General features: G+C 56.1%; 3 protein-coding genes across 6 annotated transcripts in view; all 3 read left to right on the plus strand.

The window, feature by feature from the left end:
- The window catches only part of LOC117640944 (serine/threonine-protein kinase SIK3-like), a 31,047-nt gene extending 27,276 nt beyond the window's left edge, over positions 1–3,771 (plus strand). For all 3 annotated transcript variants that reach the window (XM_034377983.1, XM_034377984.1, XM_034377985.1), the window contains one exon: positions 5–3,771. In XM_034377983.1, coding sequence (XP_034233874.1) covers positions 5–1,203 — 1,199 coding nt within the window. In that variant the 3' untranslated portion in view covers positions 1,204–3,771. The remainder of the gene's footprint in view (positions 1–4) is intronic.
- An 860-nt stretch (positions 3,772–4,631) lies between these two features.
- Positions 4,632–8,264, plus strand: LOC117641064. The gene is made up of 6 exons (XM_034378168.1): positions 4,632–4,735; positions 5,875–6,055; positions 6,361–6,538; positions 6,637–6,827; positions 7,045–7,183; positions 7,512–8,264. Exons 1-6 carry the CDS (start codon positions 4,702–4,704, stop codon positions 7,761–7,763), a joined length of 975 nt encoding a protein of 324 aa, XP_034234059.1. The 5' UTR covers positions 4,632–4,701; the 3' UTR covers positions 7,764–8,264.
- A 3,481-nt stretch (positions 8,265–11,745) lies between these two features.
- On the plus strand, positions 11,746–16,923 carry LOC117641088 (spondin-2-like). Of its 2 annotated transcripts, none has more exons than XM_034378192.1 (6): positions 11,746–12,107; positions 13,574–13,779; positions 13,852–13,956; positions 14,039–14,218; positions 15,813–16,026; positions 16,351–16,923. In XM_034378192.1, the coding sequence occupies exons 1-6, from the start codon at positions 11,903–11,905 to the stop codon at positions 16,545–16,547; spliced, it is 1,107 nt and encodes a 368-aa protein (XP_034234083.1). In that variant the 5' UTR covers positions 11,746–11,902; the 3' UTR covers positions 16,548–16,923. The 2 variants fall into 2 exon arrangements, with proteins under 2 accessions (XP_034234083.1, XP_034234084.1); XM_034378193.1 differs by lacking the exon at positions 11,746–12,107 and adding an exon at positions 13,392–13,490.
- The last annotated feature ends 1,213 nt before the right edge of the window (positions 16,924–18,136 follow it).

The following is an 18,136-nucleotide window of genomic DNA, read 5'->3' on the forward strand; positions in this document are numbered from 1 at the left end:
CCAGGTTTAAGTGGTCTTTCCACTGCTTCTGGTTCTATCACCCAAGGCACTTCATCTCCAACATCTGTTCACCTAGATTTGAGAGTGTCTCCGACTCTCTCACCTTTACATCATGGTGTTTCCCCATCAGCATCACCAAGTTTGAGTATGATCCGAGAAGAGATTAATGCTCCAGTGCACCATGGTGAAAGTGATGATGGCCTTGGACTGACTGATGCTTGCAGCAGGGCTTGGGGACGTCGTCAAAATAGCAATTACTTCCACCCCCAAATTTCTGTCACAGATGAAAAGGGTGGGCAAGTGACTCTTATAACATCCGTATCTTCTTGTGAATCAGTGTCGTCAGTTGACTGTATGGACCCTGACACACCAGAGGTTGAAATGGCTGAGTTGGATAATGAAGATGAAATTGACTTCCAGAGGCAAACTACTTATGCTGAGCAAGGGCATAGTTTCCAACCAAGTCAATTTGATATGATGTATGATTCTGAAGACATACCATCTAATCCATTCACTCCAATTGCTCCCATGCTGCCGTCTTTTATTGTATCTCCTTGTGACCCTTCAAGGCCCTCTATTGTTAGGGGCATTGGCAAAGGACAATGCTCAAACGATAACAATGAGGAGTCAAAAGACACAAAGGAAAACCTGTCGGCTAATGTAGAGGAGTCACGAAACAACCATAGCTACAGTTTTAAGCAGGGTCCTCTTGGCTCTAGGGATGAAAGAAGAGAATCATTTACTCTGCCAAAAAATGCGTCTTTGAGAAGTACATTCCCGCCTCCCAGTAGTGGTATATGCAATGATGATAGTCCTTTCATGTTGAATTTCAATAATGTGCTCAATAACACTTTAGAGAATGGTCGAACCTCTTCACACCATGCCCCATATAGAAATGTATTTGCTTCAGATTTGATGCAGATTACTGCAAGTGGCTCATTCCAGGTGACACTTTCAAATTCTTGTGCACAGTTAGCAACATCTGATGTTCTAGGAATTGTGAAGGATTTGATTGAAAGAGGCAAACCACGAGATTTTGTAGTTGGAGGCTGTGGGGATAATGGCCTTGCCTTGGAGTATCCTAGTGGTGTACAAATTGAACTCAGGGTCTGTAAGGGAGAACTCAAAATGAGACGTATTTCAGGAGACCACCATCAGTATAGTGAATTGTGCCGTGAGCTTATCTCATGTATGACAGTTTAGCTTTATTACTAGATTTAGAAAAAAATTGTTGAAAAAGATTCACCTTTAGTACTTTTAATGTATTTTGAGTGTGTATAATGTCCATGTGTTGATAAAGGCATAGCCATTATGTCATCTGTGATTATCATGGGGAGTTCCAGGAGTAGTTCTTTTTGTTTCTAATTGATGTGTACATCTGCACCTTTTAATGTCCCTTTTTTTTTTTTTTTTTTTTTTTTTTTTAAGATCTGCTCAACTTATTCTTTGCATCCTAAGACTTACTGCTACTTTTTTATTCAGTGCAAGTGTTGCTTCAAACGGCAATCTATTGCCTCATACCCATGTTTCAAATCACTTCTAAGCGCCATGCATACGCCAACCACTTAAAGTGTTCCCTTCTGGTATTTTTCCTTACCTATGACGTCTTTCACTTTATCCATTGTAATAATGGTCATTTTACCACTTTTCTTCTTAATATTTAGTTTCAACTAGTCTTGTCTAGTACTAAACAGGGTGCCATATAGTTGAGTAGACTTAAGTGAGCAAAACTGATCTTCAAATTCCATCTTTTGTTTTGTTTCTCTTAACTTTGTGTTTAGATCCTACAATTTACCATGCGTGTTTATTCCTTCTTTGTAGCAAAGTGACTGCCATTTCGCATAAACTTCCTCAATTCTGTGTCAATACTGTTACTTGAAACCTTTCTTCACATTGAAGAAAGAGCTTGTATGCAGGCTTCTACTTTACAAAGCGATGGGTTACATTTCTGGAACATCATTGCTTCTGATTCTAAATATCAGCTTATAGATTATTACTTTCAATCATTATCCAGCACCCTGGTATGAAGAATTAGTGTTGTGGTCTTCCATTTTTGGCCCAAAGATTTCTCCACAAAAATTTCTTCTTCTTTTAACTATTTAATATGAAGAACTCTTCTTCATACGTTTATCTGTGATTCTTCCTACAAGTGAGGAACTGTGTTCTATTTGTGCAGTGTGTGAGTGTCAATGTGAAAAAAAAGTTAATGTTAAGACTTGTAAGGGAAGTGTGTGTGCATTGTTACAAAAATTTTATCTAACGAGGTTACTGCAAAAATGTACATATATAGTGCTTTTTTAAAATCAATATTATTACATTTGTCAAGACATACAGTGTGTCCTCTTTCCCTTCTTTTGGCTGACTTTTTAAAACTTTACAGATATGAAAGTGTAAATTTTGCAAATGGAAACTTCATGTTACAGACTTTTTAATAATATTTTTGTTATTTTCGGTACTCTTTGCCCATTGTAAAATATCAGTTAGGTCATGTCCTGTCAGTAATGTAAAAGTTCTAACTTGGTTTGCTTTTGTTTTATCCTCTCAAGTGGCTAGTGGGCCAAGGCTATCCTTGTTGGTCATTTTCAATTTTTGACGGGGGAAAATGTGCTGAAGTTAATCTGCTATGTGGTCATCTGCACCTTATGACGTCTATAGATTATTGCTGGAATATTAAACTTTTAATGTTATTCTTCATCAAGATCTTAACTTTTGTATCTTATTATTTAAAAATGCTTGCATGGCTATTGTGCCTGCCTTATGTCATTTTGTGAGTACTGATGAATCTGTCACATTTTGTGTTGTTCGAATGGTTGCAAACATGCCACACCTGTCAATTTTTCCCTTTTTATCTTTTTTTAAGAATCTTTCTTTTTCCAAGATGGGCAGTTTTCAGTTTTTGGAAGGTCATTGTTGGTGTCTTGTTGTTATTCTAGACGTATTTTGAATATTTTTTATAATCTTGTGTTTATGTGTGTTAATAGAAAGGCAATAGTTCATCTATCCCTTTCGTTCCCTCTGTGATATGTAGTGATAAATTAGCACAAGTCTGTAAGAGAGCACCCTGAAATTGTTTGCTGCAAAGTCTAGATTTCTCTAGCATCTCCTTTTCATCAATTATATTTGTATTTTCTCATGTGTTCATTGACTCACTTCCACTTTCACCAAAGTCAAATCCTGTCTATTATTTCTTGCCAATAACAATCTTTGCAAATTTTTTTACCCAAATACCATAAATTTCTATGGTCCTGGGGAAAATGATTGTCTTTTATTTTTGTCAGGATCCCTTTTCATCACATTTAAATGCTTTCTTGATGTTATTGATGTTGTATCGGTGAGTCACCTATACTTTGTCCCTCCCATTTTTCACCCTATAGTAAGCTGTGAAAATGCAGGGTATAATTAAAATGTCCTCTTTAATTCTTTCGTTACAACTTTGTGATAGTGTATAAATTTGATAGATTCAAATAATATTAATGACCAATTTATTTCCTATGTTGTATTGTTATCATTCCAGATTCGTTATTGTTATTATTTCTTTCAATCTTACTGGATTCGCTAATGACTGTATCCCTTTTTTTTTTTTTTGTCTAACCTTTCTATCATTTTCTTGGACAAAGTTAGTCATGGTGTAGCATCTCCCTTGTAACAGCACAAATACTATTTTGTAGAGTACTTAAAGCAAGATTGTCTGTTACAAATGTGCTGAGTGTAAATAAGTTTTTAAGTAATGTTGAGTAATTAATAAAGACTGTTGAATTTTCAAAACTGAGACTTTGCTTGTTCTCATTTTCCTGTACTCTTAACTGAAGTGTCTGCTTGGTGTGCCGGACAGAGGAGGGGTCGGCTTCGGCCGGCTTCGGCTCCAACGACGACGGGCATCGTGTTGACAGCGAAGCTGCTCGTTTTCCCACAGTGCACTTGGCCAGGTGCCAGCAGGCGGGGCGGGGCGGGGCCGCGGATGCAGGGGCGTGTCGCGGTGGGTGGAGCCCTCTTCCTCTTCTATTTCGAGTGGCGGTACACACGTGGAGCCGGGCCGGGCGGCGCACAGGCACAGGGCGGCACAGGGCCTAAGCCCGCCGGCGGCAGTAGGGACAACTTAAGCCCAGTTGAGGCGTCGGGGCGCCGCGAGTTGGTCAGCGAGGCTTGGCGTCGGCGTGACCATGCTGCCCGTGCTGCTGGTGTGCGTGTTGTCGAGTGGGGCCCCGTGGGGGTCCCCGTGGGGGGCGCTGGCCGCGGGGGTGGCGGCGGAGGGACCGCCCGTGCTCGGCCCTCTGATAGGCCCGGCGCAGGAGCGGGACGCCATCGCGCGGCGGCAGCAGCAGTACGGCCCGCACGTGAGTAACGTCCCACACTGTCTCTCTCGCACCAGACGCCCCACGCACGAGTGCGAGAGAGACGGAGCGACGACGTTCTGAATCCAAGTGCTGCAGGGATGAATGAAGCTGGTGATGAATGGTCGATGATGCGGGACGGAACCTCGCCTCCCTCTCCCCACAGCACCTGCGGCACCAGCACCACTACGGGGACCCGCGGCTGTCCAGCCGCCACCCCGGGCCGTCCACCCACGCCGGCGACGGCCTGCAGCAGCAGCCGGCCGCGCCGTCGGCCGAGGCGCCCCGGCTCTACGAGGGGCGGCACGCCGGGGACGGGCACACCGGGGGCGGAAGCTGTCAGCTGAACCCCGAGCAAGTGGCGGCGCTCATGACGAAGAGTCTGGAAGGGGTTTGCAGCCAGAGTGAGTACACTGTATCTCGAGCCGAGCGGCGCGGCAAGCGGCACAGCGGCACTCGCAGATATGCTGACTAACACTCGCACACGCACACACTCAGGCCCAACACGTTGTTCGGCCCACGCGCCGGGCGGCGTGGCAGCCGGCACACAAAGTAGTGGGAGGAGACGGAGTCGGCAACACTCGCCGCAGCTCTCCTCGTCTCTGTTGTTTTCTGATGGTCGTGTCCGCGACGCTTGCAGTGCCGGTCCACCGGCACACCAGGACTCATAAAGAGCGCACGGAAGCGGCACTCCAGTCCGGGTGCACTGCGCACTGCCAGGGGAAGTCAGAAGGCAGTCATAAACACGGATATTGATCAGTGACCCGGGCGAGATGCCTAGCAGTGTGGGAGGGATGCCGCTGGCCGTATTTTCGTCGACATTTCCATTTCGACACGATTCAATCGGACGTAAATGTCAGCTAGATTTACATATTATCGTTGCAATGTCTGAATTTTTCTGCCACCAAAGTGGCGTTGCACAGTGGGCCAGAAGACCGTTGGAGGCGGACAAAACTCTCGACGCGTTTTGAGCTTCAGAGTCTCTAAACGGACCTCGAAACGAACGTGTGACCCCACCGATGGATTCCTCTTTCGGAGAGCAATCCATTGGTGGGATCGCACGTTCGGTTCGAGTCCCATTTAGCGACTCTGGAACTCAAAACGCGTCTAGATTTTTGTCCGCCTCCACCGGTCTTCTGGCCCACTGTGTGTCGTCCTTTGGCCGTTTCCTTTCTGGCTGCGAGACGGTGGCGGTGCTGTGGCAATGGCATGGGGGCCACGATCGCCTGATGTCAAATTAGCCCTTGTACGGCCTCTGCGTTCGCGGCGGTCGCCTACACTGGCAGTGAAAGTGGGGCTGGGCCGAGCTGTCCACTGTCCGACTCGACTGCGATGACCTCACACCTGCGCGCTGCGCGCCTTGGCGCCTTGGCGGGAAGCTGGATCCAATTCCCTGGCAAACGCCCCGCCAACGGTGAACGGCGGCCAATACAACGCGTGCATTGCGCGCCGTTCCATTCTATCTCTCTTGATACGCCACTGTCAAAAAATGTAAACAAGTCTGTTTTACCGCCTGCGACTTTTCTGTGGCACTTTCTTGAAGAGGAGACGAACGACCAGTTCCACAACCTGGGCACCCAGCTCGGCGACCAGCTGAACGTGCTCAAGACCATGATCCTCAACCTGGAGGACAAGGTGGGCGCCATGGACATCGGCATCGAGCGCGCGGAGAGGCGGCTGCTGGCCGCCGTCGCCAAGTCCCGGTGCACGCGCGGCGGACCCGAGTGAGCATGTTCACATTTTGGAATGGCGTCACGGCGGCGGCGCACAGTGGGCCAGAAGACAGGTGGAGGCTGTCAAAATCCCGGACGGGTTAGGAGCCCTAGAGTCGCTGAATGGGATTCGAACCAAACGTGTGACCCCACCAATGGATTGCTCTCCGAACGAGGAATCCATTGGTGGGGTCACACGCTCGGTTCGAGTCCTGTTTAGCGCCTCTGCAGCTCAAACGGCGTTCAGAGCCTTGGCCGTCGGTCTTCTCTGGCCCACTGTGCGGCGGTGCACAACAGAGTCATTTTCCCCTGCGTAGGTCCGAGGATGATCTCGCAGCCGACGCCGAGGACGACGCCCTGCCTCCCGGCGGTGCGGATGAGGACGACGACGACGTCGGGGACTACGGCGACAACCCCGCCCTGGTCACCACCTACCGCGACGGCGCGCAGGGGCCCGGGGGCCGGGAGGAGGAGGTGCAGCGCTACAACAACACGGTGCGTGGCGCGGCACTGTGGCGGCACCGGACACCAGAAGTTAGAGTCCGTCGTGTTTGCGTTTTCGAGTGTCACGGCGCTGCCCCTTGCCGCTGCAGGTGCACACGGAGCACGCCCCGGAGGGCCTCCACCCGCACGGCTCGGCCATGGGCAACACGGTGGCGGGCTGCGGCCACGGCCAGCGCGTCTACACGTACTTCTGGCGGGTGCGCAACATGGACTACAAGATGACCGGCTGGAACCACCGCCGCTCCCTGCGCAGCCCCAGCTTCTACGTCTGGCCCGGAGGGTGAGCTTCCGCACCTCTCTGCCTCCCCGACTCTCTAGGCGATGCTCAAGCACTAAGCGCCCAGCCGACTGATTCCGAGGGTCGTTTACGTCGCTCTGTCCCTCTCTCTCTCACTTATGGAGCGTGCCGTATATGTGCGAGAGAGATAGAGCGACGAATACGACTCTCTGAATCAGTCTGCAGTGCTCCGGGACTGATTTCGAAACGCGGTCCGCAGGTACCGCATGTACCTGCGCATGTACCCGCGGCAGTCGGGCGAGAACGTGTACTTCCACGTGGGGCTGACGCGCGGCGAGCACGACGCGTCGCTGCAGTGGCCCTTCAGGCTCAAGCACCGCCTCGCCGTGCTGGACCAGGTAAGCGAAGCAGCAGCGGGGTGCGGTGGAGCGGAGCGCCCGGCCAGCCTGGCCGGGCCGTGCAGGCGAGCCGTGCGGGCTGGCCTACCCCATGACCATTACCATTAAGGGCTAGACCACAAGCCGCGCGCAGGCGTCCACTGCTCTTAGCAGACTGATTCCGAGAGTCGTGTTCGTCGCTCTGTCTCTCTCGCACCTGTGCGGAACTCGGTGCGGAACGCCCCATGACTGCGAGAGAGATAGAGCGATCGAAACGACTCTCAGGATCAGTCTGCGGCCCCGCGGGCTGGCCTCTTGTTCCCCCTACCACGACTGTCTGTCCTCGCAGGTGGCCTCCATGACGTCCACGGGCCCCGGCTCCGGCCCCGTGGACCTGGTGTCGCGCCTCTGGGACCCGGCGCAGCTCTGCTCGGGCTACAACTGGCAGCGGCCCAGCGCGCACACGCCGGACAACTACGAGTGCGTGGGGCTGGGCTTCCCGCAGTCCCTGCTGCGCACCCGCAGCTACATCCGCCAGGACTCGGCCCTCGTCAAGCTCACCGTGTGCCTGAGCGCGGACGACGCCGGCCCCGCCGCCTGAGCGGTACGACTGGGACGTGGCACAGTGGGCCAGAAGGCCGGCGCAGGCGATCAAAACTCTAGAGGCGTTTTGAGCTCCAGAGTCTCTAGCCAAGACTTGAGCCGACCATGTGACTCCACCAATAGATACCGCGTGCGGAGAGCAATCCATTGGTGGGGTCACACTTTCTGTAAGAGTCCCATTTTAGCGGCTCTGAAGCTCAAAACCCTCAAAACGCGTCCGGAATTTTGACCGCCTCCACCGGTGTTCTGGCCCACTGTCCTGGTGGTGATGTCAGAAGGGCGTCAAACTGACCGCTGCGGGAGGATAAGCAAAGAGGGAGTTAGGCTGTTTACCAATTAGTTGTGCTAAAAGAAGCAAAGGCCCGAGACAGTGACTTGCCGAACGGGCCAATGCTTTGTTGCACACGGCACTGAGTGCCACATAATGTACCTTGATGCATTTACTTTTTACATTGTATGCTGCAAGCAACGATTTTACTTAACAAAACTGCTGTCATGACTTTCTGTCCCCTTTCTGTCCGAAACACACGCCTCTCCAATACGTCACGAGGAATGCACCGAAACGGGCGCCGCAGTCACCAACAAGGCAATCACAATCTCCTTTGTACCCTCCTTTGAAAAAAAGTCGAAAAATTCAGCGCTTGGCAACAATAAAGCGTTAGAGAGCCCACCGAGTTTATCGTCGGGTCAGAGACCGCGTTATATGGGAGCGCCGTGCCAAGAAGGGGTGGTGGGCTAAGGGGGGCGAGGCTGGGGGCAGCAGAGTAAGCAGCAGACACTTCGGCGGCGGTGGCGAAACAGGAAAGACCCCCTGTCCCTGTCGCTACGGATTTTTGCCAAAGTTAATGTGTGACTGCTGGATTTTTCATCCGTCCGCGTGGACGGATGAGCCTTCCTTTTGGGACACACCCGCCGCTCGCTCTAGAGGCGGCCCCTGGTGGCCACTGGCCATTGTGGGGCGGCTTAGCTGGCCCGGCAGGCCAGGCAGCACGGGGGCGGGTCGCGGCGAGGGTCCCGCCCGGGGTACTGGTTCCGCCGCGGACGGTCTCACGGAGTCCCTCGTCTCGTCGCCGTCCTGGTGGCCCTGGTGGCCCTGGTGGCCTTGCCGCGACGCGCCGCCACGCGCCGCCGCGCTATCACGGCACTACACTACACGCCCTGCTGCCGCCCGCCGCCACGCCCGCGGAAAACAAAGTCACTTCTCGGGAACTCCATTCACCAGTCGCGCGCGCGCAAATTAAAACAAGAGACAACCACCAAAATCGTTTGAGCATCGAAATGACAGTAGTCACAGCAGTGAGCCGGATGGGCATGCTGATCCAGGACAGTCCTTTCTCAGCTCTATCTGTCTCACACTCATGGGGTGGCCCATACGGTTGCGAGAGAGGCAGCGCGAAGCAACAGCTGTAAACCGCGCGTGAACGGCGTTGTTAGGCGTGTACGCCGCGCCTCGCCGCGCGCCGCCCCGCCGCGTCGCGCCTTTTCGAGAGTAAGCCACGCAGCTGCATCTGGGTGGGTGGACACTGGACAGGCCGGCCGGCCGGGCAGTGCAGCAGGGCGGACAGGTAGGCGCGCGAGGCAGCGCTAAGCAGCGCGACGTCGCGGTCGGCGTCGCGCAGTGTTGGACGCGGTCCAGCGGCCTGTTCTCTGTACTCCTGTACTCCTCCAATCGGGCGTGTGGCGTGTGCGTCGACCAGCACACTGGTTCCGAGAGTCGTTTTCGTCGCTCCGTCCCTCCCGCACCCATGCGACGTCCTCGTATGTGCGAGACAGACAGAGCGACGAAGGCGACTCTCGGAATCAGTCTGCAGTCGGCGGGCCGCGTGACTCACAGAACAGTGTTGATATGCCAGCGCCATTGTAGTGTGCCGTGATCGCTAGCAGAGCCAGCAGAGCAGGCAGGCCGAGTCCGAACAGTGATCCCGTCGGCTTGTCTCTCTCGCACTCGTTGGGCTTTCCAGCGGGGTGCGAGAGAGACGGCGCGACGAGGCACAGTGCGGAATCGGGCTGCTGCAGAGCTAGACCAAGGTCAGGGAAGACAGCCCCCGGACGGGGCGGCGCGGCGCGTGCGGTGTCGAGTCTATCGAGTCGACGCCCGCCTTTACAGTGGTCTGCACGCGCATCGCGCGGGCCAGTCAACTCAATTGGTACTCAATGCGTACTCTTAACAATTACCAACAGTAAAAATAAAAATAAATCCAAAACTCTTTTTACAATTACTTTTTTCAATCATAAAAGCAAAGGAATTATTTTTCCAAAAAAAGTCCTGTTTTTAGTTAACGCACGCGGCAGCTCGACGGCGATTCGAACGCCGCTTGCGCTCTTTTTCCCACAGTCTCGCTGTCGGCACTGTCACAGCGTCGGCAGGCGGTGACACGGTGATGCGGTGACGTCACCCGCCTCGTCAAATTGGCGGGACGGCGTGGACGGAGTCGCCGGGTTTCCTTATTTCCCTAACGGTGTGTTCGGCGGGTCAGTTTGGCCGGGCCATGTCGTCTGCAGCGCGCCCACGCAACTGGAGTGTGGGCCTAGCCAGGCCAAGCAAAGCCTGACCGCCGGGCCGCGCGGGACCCTTACGCCTGGAACGGCGTGGAACGGGCACGGACAAGCCGAGACAAGCACGGCTCAACGGGCGCCCGGGCGCCCCCGTGAGGTTGGCGTCGGCCGGTCGCGTCTCTCTCGCACCCCCACGGGGCGCCCCATGAGTGCGACCGAGACAGACCGACGGAGCTCCGCTAGCGATCGGTGGGCAGCCCGTTTTCGGCCACGACGCCATGCCGGCCATGTGTCCGAAGGGTCAAACGGTGCCGTCGTGTCCGCGTGGCGAACCAGGGCACGGCAGCGGCCGGGGCCGTCCTCTCTGACCCTCTCCGCGGGGGCCCGCTGCAGCTGCTGTCTCTGTCACTCCCACGACCAGCCCGCGGTAAGACAGTGAGGGAATTCTCCCGGACCAAACACGCGTCATCGAGCGCGTCATGCAAGTGGGCATAAAACAAAGTCAAACTACCAGCCGGCCTGCCATGCCAGCCCGAAATGAATGTTAGCGGGACAAAGAAGACCGCGTTTCGAGCAGTCAAACTGTCCGCTCGGCTGGTTTACAGACTGGCCCGGCGGCGTCCGCCCTCTCGGTCGCGGGTTCAAATCCCCTCGCGTCTCCGTTTTATGGCGGGCTTTTCGGGGCGCATCGCGCATCGCGCCCGCCGCCCCGTCCGCGGCCGGCCGGGCGCACCTGACGCGCCGACGACACAATCCCTCAGCGCGCGTCGTTACGGCGGCCAGCCTCTCCCTCTCGCTCTCAAGGGGCGTCGCGACGGCGGGCGAGAGGGACAGACCGGCGTCGCCCTCCACTCTGTCTGCGGCCAGACTAAACATACCTCCCCTCCGTGCGTCCGCCGCATTCGCATTTCTGCGAGGAATTCCCCGTCGAGGCGTCGAGTGGAGTGGCGTACTCGCGGGAGGTAGCAGAAGGCGATGACGGGGATGGCGACGACCGGGGGGAAAAGAGAGAGAGAGAGAGAGAGAGAGAGAGAGAGAGAGAGAGAGAGAGAGAGAGAGAGAGAGAGAGAGAGAGAGAGAGAGAGAGAGAGCAACACGCGAGACATCTCGTGGACATTGTCGCGGTGGTTAGGGAACTTTTAATTTGCAAGAGGGCTGGCTGGCCGGCCAAGCTGCCAACGGCAACAGTCTGGCCGAGTGGTGCCCCCCTGCTCGTGTCACAGAAGTGGACTTTACTGAAGGGTCAAACAAACACAGCGCATATTGCCTACCTTTACGCGGCGCGGCATAACACGCGTAAGGGGGCAGGGAGGGGAGCCCCGTCGTCCGCCCCGCCCCGCCCCACCCCGCCCCGCCCCCCCCGCCCCGCCCCGCCCCGCCCCGCCCGCCCCGCCCCGCCCCGCCCGCCCGCCGCGCCACGCACGACCACGCGCAACCGCGACGCGTCTGGCCGGCCGGGCCGGCCTCCTCCCAGTCGGTGAGACCCCAAGCCAGCACGCAGCACGCTGCACGTGGGGAGGCGAGGCGTTTGGCGGCAGATCGCGGCTCGAGTCGACATTCGCGGAGAAGGCCGAGCGAGCGCCGCCCGCCGCGAAGCAGTGCGTGAAGCAGTCCGCGAGGCAGTGCGTGAAGCTGGTGGAGATGTCGCAGGCCGCGGTGCCGACGTGCTTGCTGGCGGCCCTGGCGGCCGTCGTGGTCCTGGTGCCCGGCGGCAGCGCGGCGTCCACCTGCAGCGCGGACGAGCTGGCCGTGTACAGGGTCTTCCTGGACACGCACTGGAGCCGGGACACGTTCCCGAAGCAGTACCCCGAGTGGCGGCCGCCCGCGGGCTGGTCCAAGATGGTCGGTGAGTGACCCCGCCAAAAAAGTGAGCGCCGTTTCGTCAGACCGGGGAGATCCAAACTAGAACGTACTGCAAGTGTCAGTTTTCCGAGAATGCTTGTACCACGGCATAGTTGCAGTAGGCTTGTGCGCACTGATGTCGAGAGGGTGCCTTTTGGACAACCTCCTCTCTGATCCCTGAACCTGATTTGTACAGTGGGTACGGCTGAGATAGGCAACCCCTTCGACAGCAACGCGCGTGCGTCGCGGGGACTCCTACCGACTTCTAGGAGGCAACATTGTGTGCAAAAGCGATAGGCGCGCTGCCATGCGGATGGGCGGGCTAGGCGGGCCGGGCCGGCCGGGCAGGGACTCAGCCACAACATCCCCATTCCTGAACCTGATAAACGGCCGACCCAATTCGACCACCTCGAAATAAACAATGAGCCGGCCAGGAAAATGTTGCGACCGGTGACGGGAGCGCGCCACTGCCAACACAACAAACCCGCTTCGCTTCGCTAGTCTCGATGTGTCCGATTTTGTTTTCGTTGCAAATAATAGCGGTGCTTGACTCGCGCACTCTTGTTTCGCGCCAAAATAAACACCGCATCTCGGCTCGCCCGACCCGTCAAAGTAATTACTGTTCTAAAATTGTGAAATTTGCAAAAGGAGGTTGAAGCGATAAACGCAACGAGGACGCTCGTTTGAGGTTTGAGGTTTACCTGCTTGGTGTGTGTGTGTGTGTGCGCGTGTGTGTGTGTGTGTGTGTGTGTGTGTGTGTGTGTGTGTGTGTGTGTGTGTGTGTGTGTGTGTGTGTTGTTTGTGTTTGTGTGTGTGTGTGTGTGTGTGTGTGTGTGAGAGAGAGAGAGAGAGAGAGAGAGAGAGAGAGAGAGAGAGAGAGAGAGAGAGAGAGAGAGAGAGAGAGAGATAGTGACCGGCTCAGGGTGGGGGTGGGGCGGCCTGAATGGTCGGCCAGATTTATCTGCAACACTTCGATTTTACGGCGCCGCCCTGAGAGCCGACACGCGAAAGAAGAGTAGGACAGGTCTGGGGCGTCAGCCGGAAGGGGGGGGGGGGAGCTGGGAACTGCGCCCCTGGGTTCCCCTAGGTTTGGCGTTGTTGAGGCAGGCCGCCCCCTGCGGGCACAGCAGCACGGCGTGGCAGGACCCACCCGGTAAGGTCGGTCGGGCGAGCAGGACAGCCTGCCGCATCATGTGTGGTCTAGCCCTTAATGGTAATGGTAATAGGACAGCCTGCCGCATCATGTGTGGTCTAGCCCTTAATGGTAATGGTAATAGGACAGCCTGCCGGGTAGGCAACACGCTGACACCCGTGCGTCGATGGCCCAGGGTTTGCCTACCCAGCAGGCGATTGCGATTGCGATTAATGGCTGGACCACGAAATGATCGTAGGTGGCCCATGATGGAGCTGCAAGCCACTGAACCTCCACAAAACCTTCTAAAACTGAGCTGAAGTCTATCTAATCGGCAGGCCGCACGCACGACGCCTCGTACTGGCTGTTCCGCGAGGGCGAGATGGCGTCCGCGGGGCTGCAGGCGTTCGCCGAGAAGGGCCACTCCGACAGCCTGGAGGCCGCGGACCACGAGGGCGTGTACGACGAGTTCACGGCGCCCCCCGTGCCCAGGGGCGTCGGCCGCACCGTCGCCGACTTCTTCCTGGACGGCAACCACTCGCTGGCAAGTCGGACCCTCGCCGCCGCCACCCGGCCCCTGTTTCCGCTTCGACGTCACGTGACTTTTCTGGTGCAGGTGTCGGTGGCCGTCAGAGTGGTGCCCTCGCCGGACTGGTTCATCGGGGTGGACAGCCTGGACCTGTGCAGAGGCAACCACTGGATCGACTCCATCGCCATCGAGGTTATCCTCTGACCAAACGAAGAGCCCTGAGTCCACTGTGCGGCTCAGCCTCCCCCGCAACCTGACAGTGTCCCTGCTGCAGGTGGACCCCATGGACGCGGGCACGGACAACGGCTTCACGTTCACGGCCCCCAACTGGCCGTCCGAGCCCAAGGAGCCGGTGGCCAGGATCACGTCGAAGAGGCCGAGCCACCCCGCCAACTCGTTCTACTACCCCAAGCTGGACAAGCTGCCCTCCATCGCCACACTGACCTTCGTCAAGGTGGGCAACGAGGTGGCCCTGCACCTCCAACGCATCTAAATCCAAGTGGACGAGAGTGTATGTCCGTATCACCCTGCCCGGCTTTGTCAATGGGGATCGTCCACTTATTTACGTAACGTTTTCATAGCTGTCTTTGTTGCTCCTTGTGGACTACCAGTGAGTGCGAGAGGGACAGAGCACGTCACGTAATTTGTGGACGAACCCATATCAATTAACAAGTAACCAGGTAACTGATTCACTAAATGGAGTGCCGCGATATCAACTAATATCTGAAGGAACCCTTTTTTAAAGCGAGAGATGGGAAGGCTTGCACTGACCCCTAACCACCGAGCTTTAGCGTGAATAATGCTGCAGTGCCGTGCGGCGGAAGGGGCGCCTGCGGGGGCGTGTATCAGCAGGAGCGCCACTGCCTCGCCGACCTCCACGACGCCGACCTCCACGACGCCGACCTCCACGACGCCGACCTCCACGACGCCGACCTCCACGACGCCGACCTCCACGACGCCGGCCTCCACGACGCCGACCTCCGCGACGCCGACCTCCACGACGCCGACCTCCACGACACCGACCTCCACGACACCGACCTCCATGACGCCGACCTCCACGACGCCGACCTCCACGACGCCGACCTCCACGACGCCGACCTCCACGACACCGACCTCCACGACGCCGGCCTCCACGACACCGACCTCCACGACGCCGACCTCCACGACGCTGACCTCCACGACACCGACCTCCACGACGCCGGCCTCTCCGAGCTCCACCACTGCGCCCTCCGCGTCCTCCCCTTCGACCCTCGCTGCCAGCTCCAGCCCCTCGACGAGGGCGGCCAGGGTGGCCCGAGAAGCGGCTCCGCAAGCTCCGCCACTGTCTGCAGCTCCGGACGCAGAGTCGAAGGCGGCGCGGTCCACCACGAAAGCGACCGAGACCACGGCCACAACGAGCGACCAAGAAGGCGCACATGCGTCTTCAGAAGTCTCACAAGAAGAAACGACTGTCAGCACGGCAACCGCAGCAACCGAAGCCACGACTGGAACGTCCAAAGGCACCTCAACCGCGGCGCCAGAGGCGTCCATGACGTCCAGGCCCAGCACCACGCCGTCGTACGCGCTGTCCGCGCGCTCCGCGTCGCGCTGCCCGTCCGCGTGCGCGCGCGACATCCCCGCGGACACGCCCACCTTCGAGCAGGCCGAGATGGACGACATCGACGACCTGCTGGAGGTGTGTGCCACACTGTGGGGGGCGTCCCGCGGCTCCCGCTTGCATGGATCCGCTTGGCTTGGCTAACCCACTCTGCAGTGCATGACCTCAAACACCTTTTGACGCGAGGCAACCGCCTGGAAGGCAGGCGAGGTAGGAGGATTGCGATGCATTGCTACTAAAGGTAAGCAAACAACGTGCCTTGACAACCCTTTTCAAAATTTGTGCGCACGCCACTGTAACAGCACTCTGCAAACGCCATTGTGTGCACGGCGCGTAGTTTAAAATGTGGGCCTGCATGCACACTGTTTCAAACACACACTTGCGTTTGCAGAGCACAACCCCTTTTGGGGCTTGGACTCAACTTAATTTGCATAACCCTGCCGGCCCCTAGGAGCGAGTGTACCACCTGAGCGCGGAGCTGTCGAGGAACGCGTCGCGCGGCAGGGACGCCGTGCACGCCGTGGTTGACGGCAACGACATCAGCAACGACCTCAGCCCGAGCCTGGGGGCGAGTCTGGGTGGCGGCCTGGGCGGCAGTGTCTTCGACAGCACCGAGAGCGCCATCCGGCGGACGAGCAAGGCGCGCCGCAGCAAGAAGGGCAGCCGTGAGTAGCAGCGAGCAGAGACTAGTGTGGCAACCCTGCCGAGGACTTCCCCTCCCAGTGTGCTGACGCACAGTGGGCCAGAAGACCAGTGGAGGCGGCCAAAACTCTCGACGCGTTTTGAGCTCCAGAGTCGCTAAACAGGGCTCGAACCGAACGTGTGACCCCACCAATGGATTCCTCGTTCGAAGAGCAATCCATTGGTGGGGTCACACGCTCGGTTCGAGTCCCATTTCGCAACTCTGGAGCTCAAAACGCGTCTAGAGTTTTGGCCGCCTCCACCTGTCTTCTGGCCCACTGTGTGACGGCCTTCCTCGCCTCCCGCAGGGCAAGCCAAGCACTGCCAAGTGTCGGAGTGGTCGCCCTGGTCGGCGTGCAGCGTGTCGTGCGGTGTGGGCGACGCGACGCGCTCTCGCCGCGTCCTGGAACACCCCCGGCGCGGAGGGACGCCGTGCCCCGCGCTGCAGGAGCGCCGGTGGTGCGGCGGCCACAGCGAGTGCCCGCAGAACTTCTTCAACTGGTGAAGCGGCCGTCGCCGCGGGCCGACGGCCCAACGGTTCTAGGCGTCGAGGCGGCGCTGCCGTCCAGAGGCCCGCCCCGCCGCTTCGGCGGCAACTGCAAGAGGGTGGATATGGTGGACACGGTTGGCCGGGTGGAGCGAATGTTTGGTTATAGATCCTTGCAGTCGTCGTCGAGTGCAGCACAAAGACAATTTAACTTTAAAAGACAGGAACCAGCAGCGTGCCACCTGGCGGACGTCATTGTAAACTGCCTAAAGCTGAAATTGGATTGGTAACAAGCGTAGGTGTGGAGGAAGTTCAGACAGTGGCCGCTAGGTAGCGCGTAGCTGGTTCCTGCGTTTTGATCACTTTCGAATTTCACTCGGCGACGGCTGATATGGTCTATTACCCTGCTCCAAACGTTGCATTAACTTACCAAAGATTGCTGCATTACCGGGGTAATATCTAATAAAACGAAATAGCCAGCCTTTTTGATGGGTCCCCATTTGGGCCGGAAGTTTGCTCTAAATCTTTGGGGTTAAATTTCCGAGTTGAAAAAGGCCTTTGTTTATACGTAATAGAACGTAATAGGGAGTAGTCGGGTCACAGTTTTTAAGAGTGATTTCCCCCTCGCTCGGCGACGGCTGATATGGTCTATTACCCTGCTCCAAACGTTGCATTAACTTAAAAGAAAAGACCAAAGCAACCTTGTTGCAAACCGAGCGATAAGTGATCTCAATAAAATGCGAAATCCATCCGCACAGCCTCCTTGCCTCGTGCTCCGGGTCGCCCATGTTGTGGCCGGAACGAGTTGCTCTATTCCATTTCATTTGCCGATGTGAATGGTGTCCCCAGTTTTGAAGAAATCTGTCGTCCTTTGTTTTTCACTGTGGCACACGATGAGTTTGGGTGAAACAATTTTCAGGAAGGAAGGACGGAGTCTCAGTGACACTTAAATCGCAATAAATAGCCGAAACATCATTGTTAATCGTTCTTATTTCTCATTGAGTCCCTCATTCTCAGATTATTCTGCATCCTGACATATTTGCACGTCCCAGCACGTCTTGCCTGCGACGTGCCAAAGGGGTAGTCTACCTTCCCGGTGCTGTGAACAACAGGGATAAAGCATTAAGAAGGGAATAGTGGCCATGAGAAAGGCAACCCCGAGAATCGAATCCAGGGATACTTTATTTAATTCCGATCGACGCCTTTAAGGTGATCCCACAATGGGTCGGTCGGTCGCAGACGGTCGGTCGGGTCGGACGGTCGATCGGCAACGCTGTGGAGGCTTATGTGTCTCGGTGGCTCCGGGCGCAGAGGCAGCGGCCGCCTCGAATGAGGACTTGGATTCGAATCCCAATGACAAACTTATTTTCTTTAGCTGGCCTGGGTTCGGCTCCCAGGAGTGTATCTTTTCCTAAGTTTACTTCTTACATCCGGTACCATCACTCTAAGATTGATCACATTGCATCTCAGTGGCTGGTTGGCTGATATGGTAGAGGTGTCAGCTGGCGGGAGGAAGTCCTGGGTTCGACTCCCAGGTGGGTGAATCTTTTCCCTCAGGTTACTTCTCAAATCCGGTACCATCACTCTAAGATAGATCGCGTTGCTTG

Source organism: Thrips palmi, unplaced genomic scaffold, assembly GCF_012932325.1.
Source record: "Thrips palmi isolate BJ-2018 unplaced genomic scaffold, TpBJ-2018v1 HiC_scaffold_15, whole genome shotgun sequence".
NCBI lineage: Eukaryota > Metazoa > Arthropoda > Insecta > Thysanoptera > Thripidae > Thrips > Thrips palmi.

Excerpts from the sequence above, each read along its gene's own strand:
- LOC117641064 (XM_034378168.1), top strand. The coding sequence starts at position 4,702 with ATGACGAAGAGTCTGGAAGGGGTTTGCAGCCAGA. Across the intron at positions 6,056-6,360 it reads TGCACGCGCGGCGGACCCGA|GTCCGAGGATGATCTCGCAG; the intron begins GTGAGCATGTTC and ends TCCCCTGCGTAG. Across the intron at positions 6,539-6,636 it reads TGCAGCGCTACAACAACACG|GTGCACACGGAGCACGCCCC; the intron begins GTGCGTGGCGCG and ends TTGCCGCTGCAG.
- LOC117641088 (XM_034378192.1), top strand. The coding sequence starts at position 11,903 with ATGTCGCAGGCCGCGGTGCCGACGTGCTTGCTGGCGGCCCTGGCGGCC. Across the intron at positions 13,957-14,038 it reads TCGACTCCATCGCCATCGAG|GTGGACCCCATGGACGCGGG; the intron begins GTTATCCTCTGA and ends TCCCTGCTGCAG. Across the intron at positions 14,219-15,812 it reads CCACACTGACCTTCGTCAAG|GAGCGAGTGTACCACCTGAG; the intron begins GTGGGCAACGAG and ends GCCGGCCCCTAG.